General features: G+C 60.1%; 1 protein-coding gene across 2 annotated transcripts in view; it reads right to left on the reverse strand.

Moving 5' to 3' along the window:
* Positions 1-3224: 3224 nt before the first annotated feature.
* GFPT1 (glutamine--fructose-6-phosphate transaminase 1) overlaps positions 3225-20666 on the reverse strand; it is a 59873-nt gene continuing 42431 nt past the window's right edge. The window contains exons 15-19 of one of the 2 annotated variants that reach the window (XM_054174875.1): positions 19411-19525; positions 17970-18097; positions 17037-17204; positions 16577-16738; positions 3225-3312 (exon numbers count right to left, since the gene is read on the reverse strand). In XM_054174875.1, coding sequence (XP_054030850.1) covers positions 3283-3312; positions 16577-16738; positions 17037-17204; positions 17970-18097; positions 19411-19525 — 603 coding nt within the window. In that variant the 3' untranslated portion in view covers positions 3225-3282. Of the gene's footprint in view, positions 3313-13849; positions 15504-16576; positions 16739-17036; positions 17205-17969; positions 18098-19410; positions 19526-20666 lie in introns of those variants that run through there. The other variant, XM_054174874.1, reaches the window with a different exon arrangement.

A 20666-nucleotide genomic window follows, 5' to 3' on the forward strand; every position in this document is an offset into this window, starting at 1 on the left:
GTCCCCTTCTCTCCCTCCTTGTCCCTTTCTCTCTTTCCTCTCCTTGTCCCCTTCTCTCCCTCCTTGTCCCCTTCTCTCCTTCCCTGCTTTGTGCTGTTTAGCCTTCACTTGAGCAATAAATATCCTCCTGGTTTTGGGGCTTGGACCTCTCTTTCCCTGCCTCTCACTTGGGTGCCATCAACCCAATTTTGTTCCCTAGAGGCAGTGTTGCTCCTCTGGGAGCCAGGGGGGGGATCAGCTGAAACAAATCATAGAATCACAGAATGGCTCAGCTTGGAAGGGACCTCAGAGATCATCTCCAACCTCCCCACCACGGGGTGCAGCAGATGGCAGAGCTAGTTTTCCAGCCCAGGAACACTGCTGACAACTCAACTCTTCCATCCAAACAGCCTCAGCTGCAGCTTCACCATCACAGAACCATCACAGAGTGGCTCAGGCTGCAGGGACCTCAGAGCTCATCTCCTCCAGCCCCCTGCCATGGGCAGGGACAGCTCTCAACTACACTCAGCTGCTCCAGGCCTCATCCAGCCTGGCCTTCAACACCCCCAGGCAGGAGGCAGCCACAGCCTCCCTGGGCAGCCTGTGCCAGGCTCTCACCACCCTCACACTGAGGAACTTCTTCCTCAGCTCTACTCTAACCCTGCTCTGCCTCAGCTTCAAACCATTCCCCCTTGGCCTGGCTCTAGACACCCTCAGGAGAAGTCTCTCTGCAGCCTTGCTGCAGGATCCCTTCAGGTCCTGGCAGGCAGCTCTGAGGTCCCCCTGGAGCCTTCTCCTCTGCAGGCTGCACAGCCCCAGCTCCCTCAGCCTGTGCTCACAGCAGAGCTGCTCCAGCCCTTGGAGCATCTTTGTGGCCTCCTCTGGCCTCACTCCACAGCTCTGTGTCCTCCTCCTGCTGGGGACCCCAGAACTGGAGGCAGGATTGGAGGTGAGGTCTGAGCAGAGCAGAGCCCAGGGGCAGAATCCCCTCTGCTGCCCTGCTGCCCACCCTGCTCTGGCTGCAGCCCAGCACCCAGCTGCCTTTAGGCTGCAGGAGGCACTGCTGGCTCCTGGGGAGCTGCTCAGCACCCAGCACCCCCAAGGCTCTTTCTGCAGGGCTGCTCTCAACCCACTCTGCCCCCAGCCTGGAGCTGTGCCTGGGGCTGTACCCAGCTGTGTGCAGGGTTGCCTGGGAGGAAGGCCAGAGGGAAGCTGAGGGCAGCTCCCAGAGCTTGGGAGCCAGGGCACAGGGGCACGGCAGGGCCTGCAGGGCAGTGCCCTGGGCAGGGCAGAGCTCTCTGCACCAGGGCAGGGCTTTTCTTGGAGGTCTTCACTGTGTGCTCAGTGCTCAGGGAGGTAGGCAGGGAGGGAGGGAATGCTGCTGGGGATCCCAAGGGGAAAGTTTTCCTTTCCCTAAAAAGCAATTAGGCTCTGGGCTCCAACAAGTGAGCTTTGTTTGTTTAGAAGTAACAACAACCAGTTCCTTGCCTGACAGAGAGCATTCCCTGGGAGCTCTGGGCTGGCCAGAAGTCAAAAGTTCCTCTTTTTCACCTTTGTTTAATGTTTGGGTTTTTTTCCTAGAGGTCTTTTTAAGGTTTAATGCTTGGGGGTTTAACTGCAGGCTGTAATGCACAGCTCTGAAGCCTGTCAGGCTTGGAGTCTTAGACCCACAGAGTGGGTTGGGTTGGAAGGGAGCTCAGAGCTCATCCAGCTCCAAGCCCCTGCCATGGGCAGGGACACCTCCCACCAGCACAGCTTGCTCCAGGCCTCAGCCAGCCTGGCCTGGAGCACCTCCCCAGCCAGCCCTCCCCAGCCCTTCCCAGCAGTGTCCTCAGCCCGTGTGTGCCAATGGTCCCTGGCAGTGCTCCCCCCCGAGCCAAGAGGCCTCTCTTGAAGCCCCAACCACCACTCCTCCAGGTCTCCTGCAGGGTTTGCAGCTCTCTGCTCTGATCACAGCTCAGGGGTTGGGTTTTCTCCACTCCCAGGAGCTTGCCCTGCACGTTTCAGCAGGGGTTTTGTGTGTCTCATTGTCCTGCTCTGGTGAGGCTGCTGTGGTGCAGCACTGCCCAGCAGGGCTCCTGCAGCGGAACCATCACAAGGTCCAACCTCCCCCTGCTGTCTGTGGGACAAATCCTCACCTCAGCCTGAAAATTCAAACCAAAGCAGCCCAGGCTTAAGCCACCAAAGCGGTCACTGAACAGGGAAAGAAGGGGGAGGGTGGGGGGGTCATGAACTTGGCTTTGTTTCTTGATCTGCAGCAGCCAAGAGGGGAAGAAACCATCCAAGAAAAGCCAAGCTGGCATCTGGAGGGAAGATTGCTCTGCCTTTGGCTTGGGCTTTAGAAGTCAAGACAGCTTTGGAGACTTTATTGTGTAAGACCTAAAGAGGAGGCTGGAACTGCCTCAGTCTGGAGGAGAGAAGGCTCTGAGGAGACCTAAATGTGGCCTTCCAGGATCTGAAGGGGGCTACAAGAAAGCTGGGGAGGGACTTTAGAGGGTGCCAGGGAGTGATAGGACTGGGGGGGATGGAGCAAACCTAGAAGTGGGGAGATTGAGATTGGATGTGAGGAAGAAGTTGTTCCCCAGGAGGGTGGTGAGAGCCTGGCACAGGTTGCCCAGGGAGGTGGTGGAAGCCTCAGCACTGGAGGTGTTTGCAGCCAGGCTGGAGGTGGCTGTGAGCAGCCTGCTGTGGTGTGAGGTGTCCCTGGCCATGGCAGGGGTTGGGACTGGCTGAGCCTTGAGGTCCCTTGCAGCCCTGATCTGCAGTGCCAAGTGCAGCCAGCAAGGACTCTGTGGCCAGGACTGTTCTCCGTGGAGCCTTGCACTGGGCCTCTGCTGAAACTGTGGAGCAGGAGGCACCAGGAGCCTGAGGCAGGAGCTCCCAAAGGGGGGAAGGCAGACGCCCAGAGGGTAAGGAGCAAGGACCCAGAGGGTAAGGAGCAGGGACCCAGAGGGTAAGGAGCAGGGACCCAAAGCCTTTGGCACTGGCTTTAGAAATCAAGATATCTTTGGAGACTTTTATTGTTTAAGACCTAAAGAGGAGGCAGGAGCTGCAGTGCTAAGTGCAGCCAGCAAGGACGCTGCGGCTGGGGCGTATCTAAGGGGACGTTTGTGCCTTGATCGGGGCTAAAACCGGGGTGCTGCAGAGCAGGCAGGACCCGAGTGCTGCTGCCAAGGAAGGGCCCTGGGGTGCGGGCAGAGCGGGTGGCAGCCCGGGGCCGTGGCTGCCCGCGGCTCACCCCTCCGAGCGCTTCTCCTGGAGGCTGTCGGGCGGCAGCCGGCGGCGGCTGGGGACGGCGCGGGGTCAGTCTCTGGAGGCAGCGATGCGATCCACCTGCAAGAAGGACAGCAGCCATCAAGAGAGCGGCCCCGGCAGCGGGCGGCACGGCCCCGGCAGCGGGCGGCACGGCGCCGGCAGCGGGCAGAGCGGCCCCGGCGGCGGGCGGCACGGCCCCGGCAGCGGGCAGAGCGGCCCCGGCGGCGGGCGGCACGGCCCCGGCGGCGGGCAGAGCGGCCCCGGCGGCGGGCGGCACGGCCCCGGCGGCGGGCGGCACGGCCCCGGCGGCGGGCGGCACGGCCCCGGCAGCGGGCAGAGCGGCCCCGGCGGCGGGCAGGGCGGCCCCGGCAGCGGGCAGAGCGGCCCCGGCAGCGGGCGGCACGGCCCCGGCAGCGGGCGGCACGGCCCCGGCAGCGGGCAGAGCGGCCCCGGCGGCGGGCGGCACGGCGCCGGCAGCGGGCGGCACGGCCCCGGCAGCGGGCGGCACGGCCCCGGCAGCGGGCGGCACGGCCCCGGCAGCGGGCAGAGCGGCCCCGGCGGCGGGCGGCACGGCGCCGGCAGCGGGCGGCACGGCCCCGGCAGCGGGCGGCACGGCGCCGGCAGCGGGCAGAGCGGCCCCGGCAGCGGGCAGAGCGGCCCCGGCAGCGGGCAGAGCGGCCCCGGCAGCGGGCAGAGCGGCCCCGGCAGCGGGCAGAGCGGCCCCGGCAGCGGGCGGCACGGCCCCGGCAGCGGGCAGAGCGGCCCCGGCGGCGGGCGGCACGGCCCCGGCAGCGGGCGGCACGGCCCCGGCAGCGGGCGGCACGGCGCCGGCAGCGGGCGGCACGGCCCCGGCAGCGGGCGGCACGGCCCCGGCGGCGGGCGGCACGGCCCCGCTTCCACACCCGCCCTGCCGGCACCCCGGCGTGGGGCAGCACCGCGGGCAGCTGCAGCCCGGCAGCGAGGGCACAGGGCGCACCGCCGGCGGCTGTGGCGCTGGTGACAGGGGCGGTGTTGAGCTGCTCTGCACGGGGACCTGGGCAGGTTACGGCAATCAGCTGAGGCCAGCGGGAGGAGGCTTAGCAAGACCAAGGGGCTGGGTCCTGCCCTTGGTTCACTCTGCTCCAGGCTTGGGGCAGAGTGGCTGGAGAAGGCTCTGGGGGTGCCGGTGCATGGGCAGCTGAACAGGGGCCAGGGGGTGGCCAGGAAGGCCAGCAGCAGCCTGGCCTGGATCCAGCAGTGTGGCCAGCAGGAGAAGGGCAGTGGTGGTGCCCCTGGCCTGGGCACTGGTGCAGCCACAGCTTGAGTGCTGGGTTCAGTTCTGGGCACCACAGGATAAGAGACATTGAAGTGCTGGAAGGTGTCCAGAGAAGAGCACTGATGCTGGGGAGGGGTTTGGAGGGCATCAGTGAGGAGCAGCTGAGGGCTGTTCAGACTGGAGAAGAGAAGGCTGAGGAGAGATCTCATTGCTCTGAAAGGAGTAAGGTCAGCATTGGTCTCTCCTCCCAAGCAAGCAGCAGCAGGATGAGAGGAAATGGTTTGAGTTGTGCCAGGGGAGGTTCAGGTTGGCCATCAGGAAAAAATTCTTTACTGAGAGAGTGGAGAGGGGCTGGAACAGGCTGCCCAGAGAGGTGGTGGACTCCCAGGGATGGGACTCAGTTCAAGAAGCTGCAGCTGTGGGGCTTCAGGAGCTGGTTCAGTGCTCATGGCAGCTGGGTTAGGGTTGGTCTCAGTGATCTCAAAGGTCTGTTCCAGCCTTAGTGATTCTGATTCCAAGAGAAGCCCTGGAGCTGAGGGCACCTGCTGCCTGTGGGGTCAGTGCTGGGCTTGGCCAAAGGAGGACTTTGTGTGCAGGGTAAGAGCTCAGCCCTGCTGGATTCCTGCAGCTCAGACAACAGAGGAAACCCAGCGGCAGGGGGGTCCATCCCTGCCCCCCAGGGATTCTGCTGTAGTGCAGCTCCACTTCTCTCTTGCCTTTTAACAGCCAGGGAGGCTGCTGCTGCCTCCTCTGCACCTCTGGGACTGCCAATGGCTGTGCAGCCCCTGGGCCCTCAGGTGTCTGTGGGTCAGGGATGGTACTTTGGGACACTGAGACACGGTCAGGACAGGCTGGAAACTGGGTCAGGTGCTGCAGGTCCAGCACTGAAACTGTTGGAGTGAGGCCAGAGGAGGCCACAAAGATGATCCAAGGGCTGGAGCAGCTCTGCTGGGAGCACAGGCTGAGGGAGCTGGGGGTGTGCAGCATGGAGAGGAGAAGGCTCCAGGGGGACCTCAGAGCTGCCTGCCAGGAGCTGAAGGGATCCTGCAGGAAGGCTGCAGAGAGACTTCTCTTGAGGGTGTCTAGAGTCAGGCCAAGGGGGAATGGTTTGAAGCTGAGGCAGAGCAGGGTTAGAGTGGAGCTGAGGAAGAAGTTGTTCAGTGTGAGGGTGGTGAGAGTCTGGCACAGGCTGCCCAGGGAGGCTGTGGCTGCCTCCTGCCTGGGGGTGTTGAAGGCCAGGCTGGATGAGGCCTTGAGCAGCTGAGTGTAGCTGAGAGGTGTCCCTGCCCATGGCAGGGGGTTGGAGGAGATGAGCTCTGAGGTCCCTGCAGCCTGAGCCACTCTGTGATGGTTCTGTGATGGTGAAGCTGCAGCTGAAGCTGAGTTGAGTTGTCAGCAGTGTTCCTGGGCTGGAAAACTAGCTCTGCCTTCAGGCAGACAATGCCAGGGGGAATGAGAGTCCCTGCCACAGCTGGCAGCAGAGTGGACCTGCCAGAGTCCAGAGTGGGGCTGCTCTGGGAGTGCTCCTGCTCTGGGCTGCTGCTGGAGAGGAGTTTGTGTAGCTCAGGTTGGGTTTTCCCAGCGTGGCTGTGTCAGCAGCCTTGGGCTGATGGCCCTCAAGGATGCCTCTGGTTGTGGAACCAACTTCCAGGCACATCCTCAGCATCTGTCAGTGCTGTGTGAGTCACCTTCTGTGGGCAGGCAGTGTCCTGTCTGGGACTGGCTGATAGGAATCACCTCCTTGTCAGCTTGAGACCTTCCTCCACCTGGCTCCAGCCTCCTCCACACTAAAACCCCCCCAGCTCCCTCAGCTGCTCCTCCCCAGCCCTGTTCTCCAGACCCTTCCCCAGCTCTGTTGCCCTTCTCTGGCCCTGCTCCAGCCCTCCAAGTCCTTCTGGCAGTGAGGGATCCAAAACTGCCCCCAGGATCTGAGGCCTGGCCTCAGCATATGATCCCTGCCCCTTGTTCAAGTGGCCTCAGAAGGGAGGAGAAGCAGCAGCTCCTTCCTGGCAGTGACTCCCTGGTGCCTGTGGTGCCACCAGCACGGAGAATCCCTGCTGGGGGTGCAGACTCCTGTGGAGGCACAGCTGGCACAGCTGTTCTGCCTCCCCTGCCCCTTACTCTAAGCTGGTTCAGGTCAGCTCTAGGCAGAGGAGAGGAGCAGGGAGGTTTCAGCTGCAGCCTGTGCAGCTCTGCTGGTTGCTCCCCTGGGCAGGAGCTGCAGCATCCCTCTGGCACAGCCCAGGGGTCCTGCAGGGCAGCACTCTGCTGAATCACAGAAGGGTTGGAAGAGACCTCCAAAGGTCATCCAGTCACCCCCCCTGCAGTCAGCAGGGACATCCTCCACCAGATCAGGTTGCCTAGAACCCTGTCCAGCCTCGCCTTGCCTATCTCCTGGGCTGGGTCCAGGTGAGGCTGCTCAGCACTACTTCTCACATCTAATACTGAAGACAAAGCAGAGAATCACCACAAGTGCAGGAGGTCTGGGAGCATCCTCCTGCTGCTGGGAGGGAGCTGCCAGGCCCTCCCTGCTCCCACTGCTCCTGCACATGGTCCCAGCGGCTCTCCTGGTGCACAGCAGCCCCTGGGAGCCTGCCTGGCTCCTAGCTCGGAGCTGTGATGCTGCTGTGAGAGCCTCCAGCGTGGCTGGGCTCAGCTCCCACCTTGGAGCCTTGCTGCTGCTGAGGGCCAGCCACAGGCTGCAGCCTTGTTTGTTTAAGCAGGTTGCCATGGGAATGTGTAAGGACCATGGGAACAGAGTTTATCTGACCTAAACAGGGAAGAATGAGACTGGGGAAGGGGGGAAGGAGTCTCATCATGTCTGATTTGTGGCTCTGAGCTCTCTCCCTTCAGCTCTGAATGAAGCATCTTGGCAAAGTCAGTTTGCCTTCCCCCCCTCTTTGTTTTTCCAACTGCCTGCACTGCATCAGCTGAGAAAGGCACAGGAACAGGCCAGGAATAGCCTCTCTGGAAGCACCCAGGGCAGCTGCTGGGTCAAGCTGCTTGTACTGCAGAACCTCTGCTTTCATGTCTGAAGGAAAGCTCCAAGGGCAAGCAGAGGCTGAGCCTCTGAGGAGTGATCTTGGCTCTCTCTGCAGCCTCTCAGCGTGGCTGGGGCACCAGAGCAGCCAGCACCTAAGGAGCTGCCCTCTGGCTGCTTTGGGAAAGGACAGGGATGGTCTCCCAACTGCTACATGAAATGCATAAGGCTGGCTGAGGTGGGCTCCTGGGGGGCTGTTGGTCCTCTGTGTGAGGTGGGCTCCTGGGGGGCTGTTGGTCCTCTGTGTGAGGTGGGCTCCTGGGGGGCTGTTGGTCCTCTGAGGGGAAGGTTGGGGTGAGCAGAGGTGGGAGATGAAGCTAAGCTCTTGCTAGACCTTCCAAACTGCAGCAGCAGGAAAGATGGAGAGCCACAAAGAGAGGCAGCAGCAGCAAGGAGAGGCTGGGAGGGGAGAGCAGCCCAGCAGAGGGCTCCTTCTCCAGGCAGGAGGCAGCCACAGCCTCCCTGGGCAGCCTGTGCCAGGCTCTCCCCACCCTCACTCTCAACAATTTCTTCCTCCTCTCCAGTCTCAGTCTCCCCTCTCCCAGCTCAAAGCCATTGTCCCTCAGCCTGGCACTCCCAGCCCTTGTCCAAAGTCCCTCCCCAGATCCCCTGGAGCCCCTTCAGGTACTGGAAAGCTGCTCTGAGCTTTCCCTGGAGCCTTCCCTGTTCAGCCTGAGCAGCCCCAACTCCTGCATTCCTGAGGCCTGGCTCTTTGTCTGGGGACAGATGTCAGCCCCTGGGTGTTTTCTGTGCAGGGCTACAGCCTCCCAAGGAGCCAGAGGAGAGGAAGGTGTTGAATAAATGCTGTCCCAGGGGTGGGCTCTGCACAGTGCTCCTGCAAGCAAGGCTGAGCTGCTTGGGAGCCCCAAAGGTAAATACAGGCAGAAGGAAGCAGCTGGATGGGCACAGGCAGCAGCTGAAGGCTCAGCTGGAGGCCACAGGCTCACAGAATAGTCTGGGTTGGAGGTGACCCTCCAAGGGCATCTTGTCCAACCCCCTGCACTCAGCAGGGACATCTCCAACTGGATCAGGCTGCCCAGGGACACAGCCAGGCTGAGCTTGAATGGCTCCAGGGACCTTCACCACCTCAGGCAGCCTGTCCCAGTGTCTCCCCAGCCTCAGGGTGCAGAACTTCCTCCTGGTGTCCAACCTAACTCTGCCCTGCTCCTTTCAACCCCCTGCCCCTTCCCCTTTCACCACAGCCCCCTCTGCACAGCCCCTGCCCAGTGGTGCCCACCATGGAGGAGTGGAGGCTCAGTGTCAGGGAGGGAGCTGCTGCAGAGGGGCCCAGGAGCACTCTGGAGCCAGCAACCTGTGGTCATCTGCTCAGCCCCAGTGCTCAGAGCCTGTTGCAGATTTCATGCAGCTTCTGGGAGCTTCTTCCCCCTCACAGGACAGCCTCTAGCAGCTGACCTCTGGAGGATGGAGGAGCCCCTGTGCACAGGGCCTGCAGCTCCTCTGGCCCTTCCCTTCCTGCTTTGGGTCACAGAAGGCTTTAGGGACTTCAAGGCTTTCTTCAGAGCTCAGGCCAGACTTGTGTGAGGAGTTTCCTGTGCATGCCTGGATGGCCCAGCTGGAGACAGGAGCCTGGCAGTGCCCCTCTGGCAGGACACAGCTCCCTTGCACTGGGGTCAGAGCAGAGGGGTGCCCTGTGCCCTCCCTGCTGTGACAGCAGCTGATGGCAACCTGGGCGCTGCAGGCTGAGCCCAGGAAGGGCTTTGGTGAGGGGCTGAGGGTGCTGCAGCCTGGACTCACCTGGGGAGTTCTGCACACAGCCAGCTCCCCACAGTGCTGCTTCAGTGTCCTGGCAGCTGTCACCTGCAGCTATGGCAGTGAGAGCCTGAAGCCTGGAGCTGGCTGACCTGGGTTTGTGACCACAGCACAGCTGGAGCTGCTCTGCAGGTCAGAGCAAGGAGCTGTGGCCAGACTGGCTGCAAACACAGAACCACTGCACTGTTTGGCTTGACAAAACCTCTGAGATCATCCAGTCCAACCAGCAGCCCAGCACCACCATGGACACCAAACCACAGCCACAGGCACCACGGCCAGAGGGTTCCTGAACACCTCCAGGCAGGGTCAGCACTGACTTCTGTTGTGTTCCTGAAGTGCTTCAGGACACCAAGCCTCAAAAAGCAGCCCTGGGAGCTCTGAATCCTCTCCCAGGAAAGGCATCTGGGAGAAGAGCAAGGCCAAGGTGCTCCAGGAAAGGAAAGGAAGAAGGTTTGATGTTCTTCCCCTGGGGAGGTGCAGGGCCCTGAAGAACTTCATCCATGAGTGGCTCCAGCTGGAGGAGAGGTGGAATTTCAGGCAAGCTTTGGTGGCTGTGGAATGTGCTGATGAAGGCATCCAGGCCTTTGCCAGACATCAGCAATCTGCAAGCCCCAGGCTGCTGTCTCACAGGGACAGGCATTTGCACTAGCTCAGCATCAAGCAGCTCCTCTGCTGGGCTTGCTGTGCCCAAGCCAAGCAGGATTCTTCCATCAGTTCCTGGGTGGTGCTGCAGCCTGTACTGATTCTGTCTTGCTGGGTGACAGGAAATAGACTCAGAATGGGTTGGGTTGGAAGGGACCTCCAAAGGCCATCCAGTCCACCCCCCCTGCAGTCAGCAGGGACATCCTCCACCAGATCAGGTGGCTCAGAGCCTTCTCCAGCCTGCCCTTCAATCTCTCCACAAATGGGAGACCCAACCACCTCCCTGGGCAGCCTGTTGCAGTGTTCCAGCAGCCTCAGTGGTAGTGAAAGGGGAAGTTGAATGTTGTGGCTCTGGGGTATTTTATGAGCTTCCTTCTTGGTTACTGCCAAAACCATGCTTAGGAAAAGGCAGCTGGAAGATGGCCTGGCTGGGAGAGGCCAGCAAGCCTGGCTGGCTGGGAGGGGCCTGAGCTAAGCCCCACATTTATAGTCACAGAACTGTCAGGGCTGGAAGGGACCTCAAGGCTCAGCCAGTCCCAACTCCCTGCCATGGGCAGGGACACCTCACACCACAGCAGGTTGCTCACAGCCACCTCCAGCCTGGCTGCAAACACCTCCAGGCAGGAGGCTTCCACCACCTCCCTGGGCAACCTGTGCCAGGCTCTCACCACCCTCCTGGGGAACAACTTCTTCCTCACAGCCAATCTGAATCTCCCCACTTCTAGTTTTGCTCCATCCCCCCCAGACCTATCCCTCCCTGACACCCTAGAAAGTCTCTCCCCAGCATTTCTGTAGCCCCCTTCAGATCCTGGAAGGCCTCAATGAGGTCTCCTGGGAGCCTTCTCCTCTCCAGCCTGCACAACCCCAGCTCCCTCAGTCTGTCCTCAGAGCAGAGCAGCTCCAGCCCTCTGCTCCTCCTCCTGGCTTTCTTTGGACACCTTCCAGCCTCCTCCTTCTGCTGTGTTCCACACTGCAAGGGGTTGGACTTAAAGACCAGCAATGCCATGGAGGTTGATGTAGGGCACTTGATTTTATTCAAAGGGTGAGATACAAAATGAAAAGGGGAAAAAAAAAACCCAACCCCAAAACACCAAAAAAAAAAAAACAACCCAAAAGTCAGCCAAATCTCCCCCCCCCCCCCCCCCCCCCCCAAAAAAAAGCCAATAAAAAGACAAACCCCCAACTTATAAAACACTACAGACAAAAGCAGAGACATCTTCTGCATACAGCACACGACAGGAAACGAGATACAGACTGGTCCCCACTAACCAAGCCAGCTGGGGCTGTACAGGCAAGAGGCAAAGAGGTGTAAGGAGGGAAGGCCAGGTGAGGGTTTGCCACTGCAGCTCTCTGTGTGCAGCCCCTGAGCTGAAGGCAAAGAGTTGGTGCTGCTGGTCTGTGTGCATTTCAAACCAACCACTTCTCAGCTTTTCCTCTTCTTCCTGTTCTCTGCTGCAGAGGAAGGGCTCCCACGCTGGGAGGCAGGTTTGGGAGGCTCAGGTAGGCTCTGAAATTAGCCACAGCTAAACACTGGCACCAAGGGCTCCATTTCAGCTCCCCCTCTGCCACCAGGCTCCTGCTTGTGGGCTCAGGGGTGAGAGCTGGAGAGGGGAAGAGCCTAACCCTGAGGTTGGTCAGCCTCATGCCTTGAGGTGCTTCCACTGCAGCTTACCCCAGCCTAGAGACTAGGCTGAGTCCTGAGGCTCCTAACTGAGGGTGGAGCTGCATGGTGCCATGCCCAGCAGCTCCCTGCCAGCTGACTCAGGCCCTGTGCAGAGCTTTCAGCTCTTTCACTGCAGAGGGGCTGAGGCAGCACAGACACAGGGGCCAAGGCAGCCCTCTGGCCTGAGGGGTGTCCCCCACAGGGGTGGTGTCTAACTGCCTTCCAGGCTAGAAAGGATTGGCCATGCCACTGCTGCCCCTTCCAAGGCCACAAGGCCCTACCAGTGGTTTGGGCTCCTCAGCAGAATGTGCACACAGTGGGTGCCCCCAGGACAGGGCTGGCTACAGCCTCTCAGCAGGGGAGTGAGGAGGAGGAGGAGGAGGAGGAGGAGGGAGACCTTTCTGCCAGAAGTGTATTCATCTCTCCACAGCTCAGCTGCCTGCTCTGTGTGGAACAACCTCACCAGCAGTGTGGAATGGGTCTGAGAGCTGCTGGGCCTGAACTTCTCTGGTCCTTGGTCACCAAAACCCCAAGACCTGTGTGGGCTTGAGCTTCCCTTTAAGCCTCTGCAGACATGGGTGAGGAAAAGCTACTGAGCTCAAAGTCAGCTCTGCCAGAGGAGGCAGCAGGAGGCAGCTGCAGCTGCCCCAGGGCTGCTGCTGTCTGTGTTCACCTGTGGCTCAATTTTAGTGCCAGGGCTGCTGAGTATCATTTTCTTTTTTAGGAAGAAGGAGGAGAAGGAGGAGGAGGAGGAGGAGAGCATTAGACTGGCTCAGGAGGGCATAACATTCATTTCTGGAGAGCAGAAGAGTGACTGCCTGGCTGTTAATAAATATTAGCACAAGACATTCCTACCAAAAACAAAGGTTCCTAAGGAAAAGAGAAACATCCTCTGGTCATCCCAATGCACCACAGCTAGGACACACACACACAGAGTAAGAAATGAATGAATGAATGAATGAGGTAAGGAAAAAGCTCAGGAGAGTCCTTGACACAGCCACCCCACCCACCAGCAGGGCAAGTGACCCCCAGCTGCCAGCCAGCCCCCTGCCACGCTCAGCAGAGAAAGCCTCCAGAGCCAGGAGTGCTCCACAAGCAGCCTCTGAGGCTGAGCAGCACAACCACCTCCCAGAGCCTGGCTGCAGGCTGAGGCCACAGCCCTGGGCTGCAGCAGAGGGCTGCGGGCAGGGCCCGGCGCCGCCTGGGGCTCCGCTCAGCAGCGGCAGAGCCTCGGCTCGGAGGAGCAGAAGGGTTTGACTCTCCCAGCATCCAACCAAGCAGCCTGGCAACAGCCACAGCTCCACCAGCATGGAGTGTCAGATGTACCCTTCCAGCTCAGGCTCCTGTTCTTTGGTCCTCTTTGTACACAGCCTCTGCTATCCATATTTACCAGCCTGCAGCACACGAGCTGCTGCTGAACAGCCTCTGGCTGCTGGCCTCTGAGCCAGGGCACAAGCAGCTCTGCAAGGCAGGATCAAGGCAACACTTTGCTGCCCTGCCACGGAGCAGGAGAGGAGAAAAAACCACCTGAACAATCAGTCTCTGGCAGGGTTTGTTCACAGCAGAGCCACACAGGGCTGGTGGTGCAAGTTCTTGTGCTGGGGAGGGAACCCAGGGAGGGAACTCTGCCTTGCTGCAAGTTCTGGTGCTAGGTAGAGGATACAGGGTGGGAACCCTGCCCTGCTTCCAGCCCTCCATGTGAAAGGCTTGCAGCTTCCCTTCTCTTTGAGCAGGGTGAGTGGGAGGAGGAGGAAGAGGAACTGTTAGCACTGCCCATGCCCTGGTCTGTCCTTAAGGGCCAGTACCACCTTCAAAGGAAGCAGGGCAGGCTCCTGGGCATGCTCAGGCAGAGGCACCCAGCTGAGACAGGTCAGGGCCTCATCAGCAAAGGCTGTGTGAGGAAACTGCAGTTTCACTGCTGTGGTCTCAGACAGCCCCTGGCAGCACTCTGAGCTCAGCCATCAGCCATCTGAGGATGCCCTCAGCCCTGTGGAGAAGCTGCTTGCAGGCACGCAGCAGCTCAGCCACCATCAAACTAAGCCTGGGGCTGACACCCAAGTAAAGCTAAACAGCTTTGGTTTGACAGAGAGGAGAGTGGCTGCAGACAGTGTTTGGAAAACCCTCAAGCACCTTCCAACACACGACTCAGGTCAGTGTTGCATGGCAAGAGCCCTGCCAGGAGAGCTCAGAGAGGAGAGGCCAGGGCAAGAGCCCTGCCCTGCAAGGAGAGCTCAGAGAGGAGAAGCCATGGCAAGAGCCCTGCCCTGCAAGGAGAGCTCAGAGAGGGCCAGGACAAGAGCCCTGCCCTGCAAGGAGAGCTCAGAGAGGGCCAGGACAAGAGCCCTGCCCTGCAAGGAGAGCTCAGAGAGGGCCAGGACAAGAGCCCTGCCCTGCAAGGAGAGCTCAGAGAGGGCCATGGCAAGAGCCCTGCCCTGCAAGGAGAGCTCAGAGAGGGCCAGGACAAGAGCCCTGCCCTGCAAGGAGAGCTCAGATAGGGCCACTCCCCAGGCACTGTGCTGCAGCACTCCCAGGGGCAGGGATTGCCCTGGGGTGCTCAGCAGCCCTGGACAAGCATTGCTTTATGCCTTGCAGTGTGAGTTTCTTATGGGGGCTGTGTAAAGCTAATTGAAAGGCCATCAAGCTGGCAGGAGATGCACCTTGGAGCATGAGGAAGCAGAGAGCTAGAGGAGCCTGCAGGTCAGTGCCAAGTCTGGAAGGTGGAATTTGTGTTGAGTTCTGATTCCCTGCAAGCTTCTTCCAAAGCTCTTTCCAAGGGATTTCTGCTGAGCCTTTTTTCATCCCCTCCCTTTCTAAACCAGCTCAGTTTGCCACAAGTCACACACACAGAGAGAGCTCCTACAGAAACCAGCAGCCATGCATCCACCACAGCCCTCAGCGAGGGAGTGGTGCTGCTGCCAGACAGGTACCAGGCAGAAACCTGCTTCTGGGCATCCAGAGCAGCAAGTGACCTGTGCCAGCAGAAAGCTGCTTCCCCAGGGTGTGCTTCTAGTGCCACAGGGCTTGGTTCAAGGGGGAAAAAACCAAAGAATCCTCAACACAGGAAGGCCAAAGGAAAACCACCACAGCAACACCAAAGCACCAGCACAGACCAAGCACTGCTCCTCTCCCTCTCCTGCCCCCCACACTGCATCAGCCAGTGAGCTCCTCTGGCTTCATGGGCACAGCTCCAGGGAGCTGCTGGTGGCACACAGTGTGGTGGCCCAGCCAGGCCAGGAGATTGTCACTTGCTAGGTATTTGGCATAGGTTAAACCCTTCTGAAGCAAGGTTTGCTTAGCACACTTCCCGTGGGCTTTGAACCGAGGAGGCTGCAACAGGGCAGTTGAACTCCCCTTTTGGACACCAGGCAGGAATGAACCCCCAAACCCTTGTTCCCACCTTAAAAAGCTGCACAAGCAGGAGCAGGAACAGCTCTGGTTCCAGCTGTCTGCTCTGGTCTCCTGCCCCTGAGAGCACGAGAGGAGAGTCACTCAATGGTTTCTCCCCAGCCACTGCACCGAGCCCCCTGCTCCTCAAGCCAGGTGGAGGCTCCTTTTCCTACCTAGAAGACTGAGGAATCCCGAAGGAAAAACCATCCAGGGAAGGTCTGGCATTGGAAAAGACAAACAAATGCAAAACAAACCAACCAACCAACCCCAAAGCTATGGAGAGAGCAAGGTGGAATCAACTGGACAATCACTAATGCAATGGAATCATGGTGGTCTGGGACACAAACAAGGCTTCAGCAAAAGAAGGGTGAGCTAAGGGGGCTTGGAAATCAACTGATTTTGGTACCAAAAAGCAAAGAGTCTCTCACTGAATCCCCCTTTGCCCCTAGGAGGCAGCTGGTCTCTGTTCACTCTACAGTTACGGACTTGGCCAGATTTCGTGGGAAATCAACCTGCAGAGGGAGGAGAAAGAACAGGCTGGTGAGTAGTCAGCTTCCCCTGGCTCCTCTGGGCCCTGCAAGGCTTCCACAGCACAGGTCCAGGAACCTCAGCAGCTCCTCTCTCAGCAACCAGGAGTCAGTGCCCTCCAGTCTCCCTTCCAGTGCTCAGCTGCTGCGAGGTCACTGTGACAGGCAGAGAGCTGCCTGCACTCAGACCAAGCACCCAGCACAGCCTCCACCAAACACCCTCCTGGGGCTGGCTCCCTGCACCCTGCCAGCCCTCCACCAGCACAGCCTCCACCAAACACCCTCCTGGGGCTGGCTCCCTGCACCCTGCCAGCCCTCCACCAGCACAGCCTCCTCCAAACACCCTCCTGGGGCTGGCTCCCTGCACCCTGCCAGCCCTCCACCAGCACAGCCTCCTCCAAACACCCTCCTGGGGCTGGCTCCCTGCACCCTGCCAGCCCTCCACCAGCACAGTCTCCACCAAACACCCTCCTGGGGCTGGCTCCCTGCACCCTGCCAGCCCTCCACCAGCACAGCTTCCACCAAACACCCTCCTGGGGCTGGCTCCCTGCACCCTGCCAGCCCTCCACCAGCACAGCCTCCTCCAAACACCCTCCTGGGGCTGGCTCCCTGCACCCTGCCAGCCCTCCACCAGCACAGTCTCCACCAAACACCCTCCTGGGGCTGGCTCCCTGCACCCTGCCAGCCCTCCACCAGCACAGCCTCCTCCAAACACCCTCCTGGGGCTGGCTCCCTGCACCCTGCCAGCCCTCCACCAGCACAGCCTCCACCAAACACCCTCCTGGGGCTGGCTCCCTGCCCTCAGCACCCTGCCAGCCCTCCACCAACCAGCATGGAGCAGAAAACAGCCAAACTCAGACTGCAGAAGACTTGGCCAAGTCTTCAACTGCCTGCAAGTGCTGTCCACCAGAAGCTTCCCTAGCTGCCAGGTCTGCTCTTTCCCAAGCTCATCCCAGGAGCTCAGTCACTCTGACAAGCCTGACAGAGACCTTCAGCATCACCCAGCACAGCTCCTGCAGCCAGCAGCAGAGCAGCAGGGAAGGAAGGGCTCTACTCACATCATAGCCTCTGAGAACTGCCAGGTGGAAAGCCAGCAGCTGGAGGGGGATCACACTCAGGATCCCCTGCAGACAGTCCACTGAGTGGGGGACTTTGATTGTCCTCTTGTTGTTCTTGATGGTCTCAATGTCCTCCTTATCACAGATCACCACAGGTCGCCCCTGCAGCAAAAGGAAAGGTTGAAGAACAGGTCTGGAGGGTCCTGCTCTCAGAGACTCACAGGACTGCCAGGGCTGGAAGGGAGCTCAAGGCTCATCCAGCTCCAAGCCCCTGCCCTGGGCAGGGACACCTCCCACCAGCCCAGGCTGCTCAAGGCCTCAGCCAGCCTGGCCTGGAACACCTGCAGGCAGGAGGCAGCCCCAGCCTCCCTGGGCAGCCTGTGCCAGGCTCTGCCCAGCCTCTCTGTCAGGAGTTTCTGCCCAGTCTGCAGCCTCCCCCTGGCCCCTGCCAGGCTCTCACCTGCCGTGCTATGACCTGCTGCAGGGCGTTCTGGCACTTGGCATAGGTGTGGTCTCTCATGATGATCATGATCACAGGCATCAGCTTGTCCACCAGAGCCAGAGGGCCATGCTTCAGCTCCCCTGCCAGGATCCCCTCAGAGTGCATGTAGGTGATTTCTTTGATTTTCTAGATGGAGACAAAGTCCTTCCATGGCCACCACTGCTGCTGAGCCCCCCGGGGAACCACAGCCCTCAGCACCACGTGCAGGCAGCTCTGAAACCCCTCCAGGGAGGAGGACTCCACCACCTCCCTGGGACCCTTTTGGTGAAGAAATTGTTCCTCATCTCCATCCTAAACCTCCCCTGGTGGGTTTGAGGCCATTTCCTTTTGTCTTAGCACTTGTACCTAGGAGCAGAGCCCAGCCCCCACCTGGCTCCAGCCTCCTCTCAGGAGCTGCAGAGAGCAATGAGCTCTCCCTCAGCCTCCTCTGCTGCAGCCTCAACCCCCCCAGCTGCCTCAGCTGCTCCTCCCCAGACCCTTCCCCAGCTCTGCTGCCCTTCTCTGGCCTTTCTCCAGCCCTCAATATCCCTCTGGGAGTGATGAGGCCAAACCTGAACCCAGCACTCAAGGAGTGGCCTCAGCAGTGCCCAGGCCAGGGGGACACTCCCTGCCCTGCCCCTGCTGGTCACATTATTGCTGATCCAGGCCAGGCTGCTGGTGGCCTTCTTGCCCACCTGAGCACACTGTAGGCTCAGCTGCTTGTCCCCAGCACCCCCAGATCTGTGCCAAGCCACTTTCAAGCCACTCTTGCCCAGGCCTGCAGCGCTGCCTGGGGGCCTTGTGACCCAAGAGCCAGGCAGCAGGGCAGAGCTGTGAGCTGCTTCCACCACCAGTGTCCTTTCCTGGGTGGAAAGCTGCAGTTCACAGCTGGAAGTGAGGACAGCTCCTTACCAAAGCTCCCTCCAGGCACGTGGCATAGTGATAGCCACGGCCCATGATGAGCACAGACTTCTGGTGGTACAGCTCCGTGGCCAGCTTCTGGATCTCATCATCCATGCTCAGCACTTCTTTAATCAAGTCTGGAAGGGAAGAGAAGTAGTCAAGGAGTGCATGCTCAGTGCTGCAGAGCCTCTCAAACCCTACACACTGTCTGTCCTTCATGTCCAGAGAGAGCAGTGATGAACTGGGGCAGTGCCTCAACAGCTCCCTGGTTTGCAACAGGTGGTTGCAGAGCTTATTGCTCATAAACAGCCAGCACTGCACCTCTGGGCTGAGAGCACCCTCAGCAAGTTACTGCTGAGATAAAGCTTGGGGGGAGGCTGCCACCCCTCAGGCTGTGCTGCCATCCAGGCAGAGCTGGACAGGCTGAGAGCTGGGGGAAGGAGAACCTCAGGAGGTTCAATAAGGACAAGTGCAGGGTCCTGCATCTGGGCAGGAACAGCAGCAGGCACCAGGACAGCTCAGGAGCTGCCCTGCTGGGAAGCAGCTCCATGGAGCAAGACCTTGGGGTGCTGGTGGGCAGCAGGTTCTGCATGGGACAGCAAAGTGCCCTTGGGGCCATGAGAGCCAAGGGGATCCTGGGGGGCAGCAAGGAGAGTGTGGCCAGCAGGGCTGGGGAGGTTCTGCTGCCCCTCTGCTCTGCCCTGCTAAGACCACAGCTGCAATCCTGGGTCCAGTTCTGGGCTCCCCAGGTCAAGAGAGACAGAGACCTGCTGGGGAGAGGCCAATGGAGAGCCAAGAGGATGCTTAGGGGACTTGAGCATCTCCCCTGTGAAGAGAGACTGAGAGCCCTGGGGGTGTTCAGTGTGGAGAGGAGAAGGCTGAGAGGGATCTGATCAATGCCTAACAATAGCTGAGGGGTGGGGGTCAGGTGGAGGGGGCCAAGCTCTCTTTGGTGCTGCACAGCAATCAGCCAAGGAGCAATGAACACAAACCTGAACAGAGAAGCTTCCACCTCAGCATGAGGAGAAACTCCTTTGGTGTGAGGGAGGCAGAGGCCTGGAGCAGGCTGCCCAGAGAGGTTGTGGAGTCTCCTGCTCTGGAGCCTTTCCAGCCCCTCCTGGCTGTGCTCCTGTGCAGACTCCCCTGGGTGCCCTGCTCTGGCAGGGGCTTGGACTGGATGATCTCTAGAGGTCCCTTCCCACCCTACCCTTCTGTGATTCCCATCCCTGGGCACAGGCAAACAGCACAGGAAAGGCTCAGTGCTGGGCTTGGGAGGTGACAGCACAGTGTCCTCTGGCTGCCTGGGGTAGGGTGAGGTTTGAAGAGGGCTCCAGCTGGGGGCTGGGAGGCTGTGCTAGGGTCAGCAGGGGCCTGGGGTGGAGCTCTAAGGCTCTGTGATTCTCTGAAGGCCCTGAGCTGGTGAGCCACAGGGAGCAGAGGAGGTTCCCACCTGGCAGCCCCTTCAGGCCACGCATGATCTCCTTGCGCCGCTCCTGCATGGAGATTCTGTCGTCACACATCATCAGAGCAAACATCACCAGGGAGATGAACTGGCTGGTGTAGGCCTGGGGAGGGAGCAGAGAGAGGGCACATGGCACTCTGACAGCCCCCCAGCAGCTCTCACCCACGCTGGCTGTGGGCAGGGCAGCCCATGGCAGCTCCCATTCCAGTTAGGGAGCCAAGGTGAAGCTGGCAAAGCTCATCTGAGCTGGGCCCAAGCAGAGCTGAGCAATGGCACCAGCTCATACTGCAGGAGACGAAGACACAGCAAGCACCTGGAGGGCTTCCATGATTCCCTGGTGACTACTCAACCCTATGTTGTGATGACACCTGGAATGGAACCATTGAATGGTTTGGGACCTTAAAGATCATCCAGTTCCAGCCCCCACTGCAGCACTGCCTCCAGCTCTGGGGCCCCAGCACAGGAAGGACCTGGAGCTGCTGGAGAGGCTGCAGAGGAGGCCACCAAGGTGAGCAGAGGCTGCAGAACCTCCCCTGTGGGGCCAGGCTGGGAGAGTTGGGGCTGTGCAGCCTGGAGAAGAGAAGGCTCCAGGCCAAACTCAGAGCAGCCTTGCAGTGCCTGAAGGGCTCCAGGGGTTCTGGGGAGGGACTTTGGACAAGGGCTGGGAGTGCCAGGCTGAGGGACAATGGCTTTGAGCTGGGAGAGCGGAGACTGAGACTGGAGATGAGGAAGAACTTGTTGAGAGTGAGGGTGGGGAGAGCCTGGCACAGGCTGCCCAGGGAGGCTGTGGCTGCCTCCTGCCTGGGGGTGTTGAAGGCCAGGCTGGATGAGGCCTTGAGCAGCCTGTGCTGGTGGGAGGTGTCCCTGCCCATGGCAGGGGGCTGGAGCTGGCTGAGCTTTGTGGTCCCTTCCAGCCCAACCCATTCTATGATTCTATGACTCTCTGAGCCAAGGCAGTTCAAGTCACAACATCTGAGGCTCTAGGATCTGGGGATCAAACACCTACAGCACAGCCTCTGGAGTCCTTGTAGGACAGATGCTCTGAAGGGACCTTCTGCTGCCAGCCTGGCCATGAAGTTGCTTAGAAATCAGCTGAAGGTTCACAGCATTTCAGGCCCTCCCTGGTCAACCCTCCCTGAACAACCACCAAAGAACCTTCCTGCTGCTTTGCTGGAGGAGGTTTAAACAGCTCTGAGGGAATCCAGAAAGGCTTCAGCTGCAAACCAGAGCAGCTAACAGCCCAA

The sequence above is a fragment of the Dryobates pubescens genome, chromosome 31 (assembly GCF_014839835.1).
Source record: "Dryobates pubescens isolate bDryPub1 chromosome 31, bDryPub1.pri, whole genome shotgun sequence".
NCBI classification, from domain to species: Eukaryota; Metazoa; Chordata; class Aves; order Piciformes; family Picidae; genus Dryobates; species Dryobates pubescens.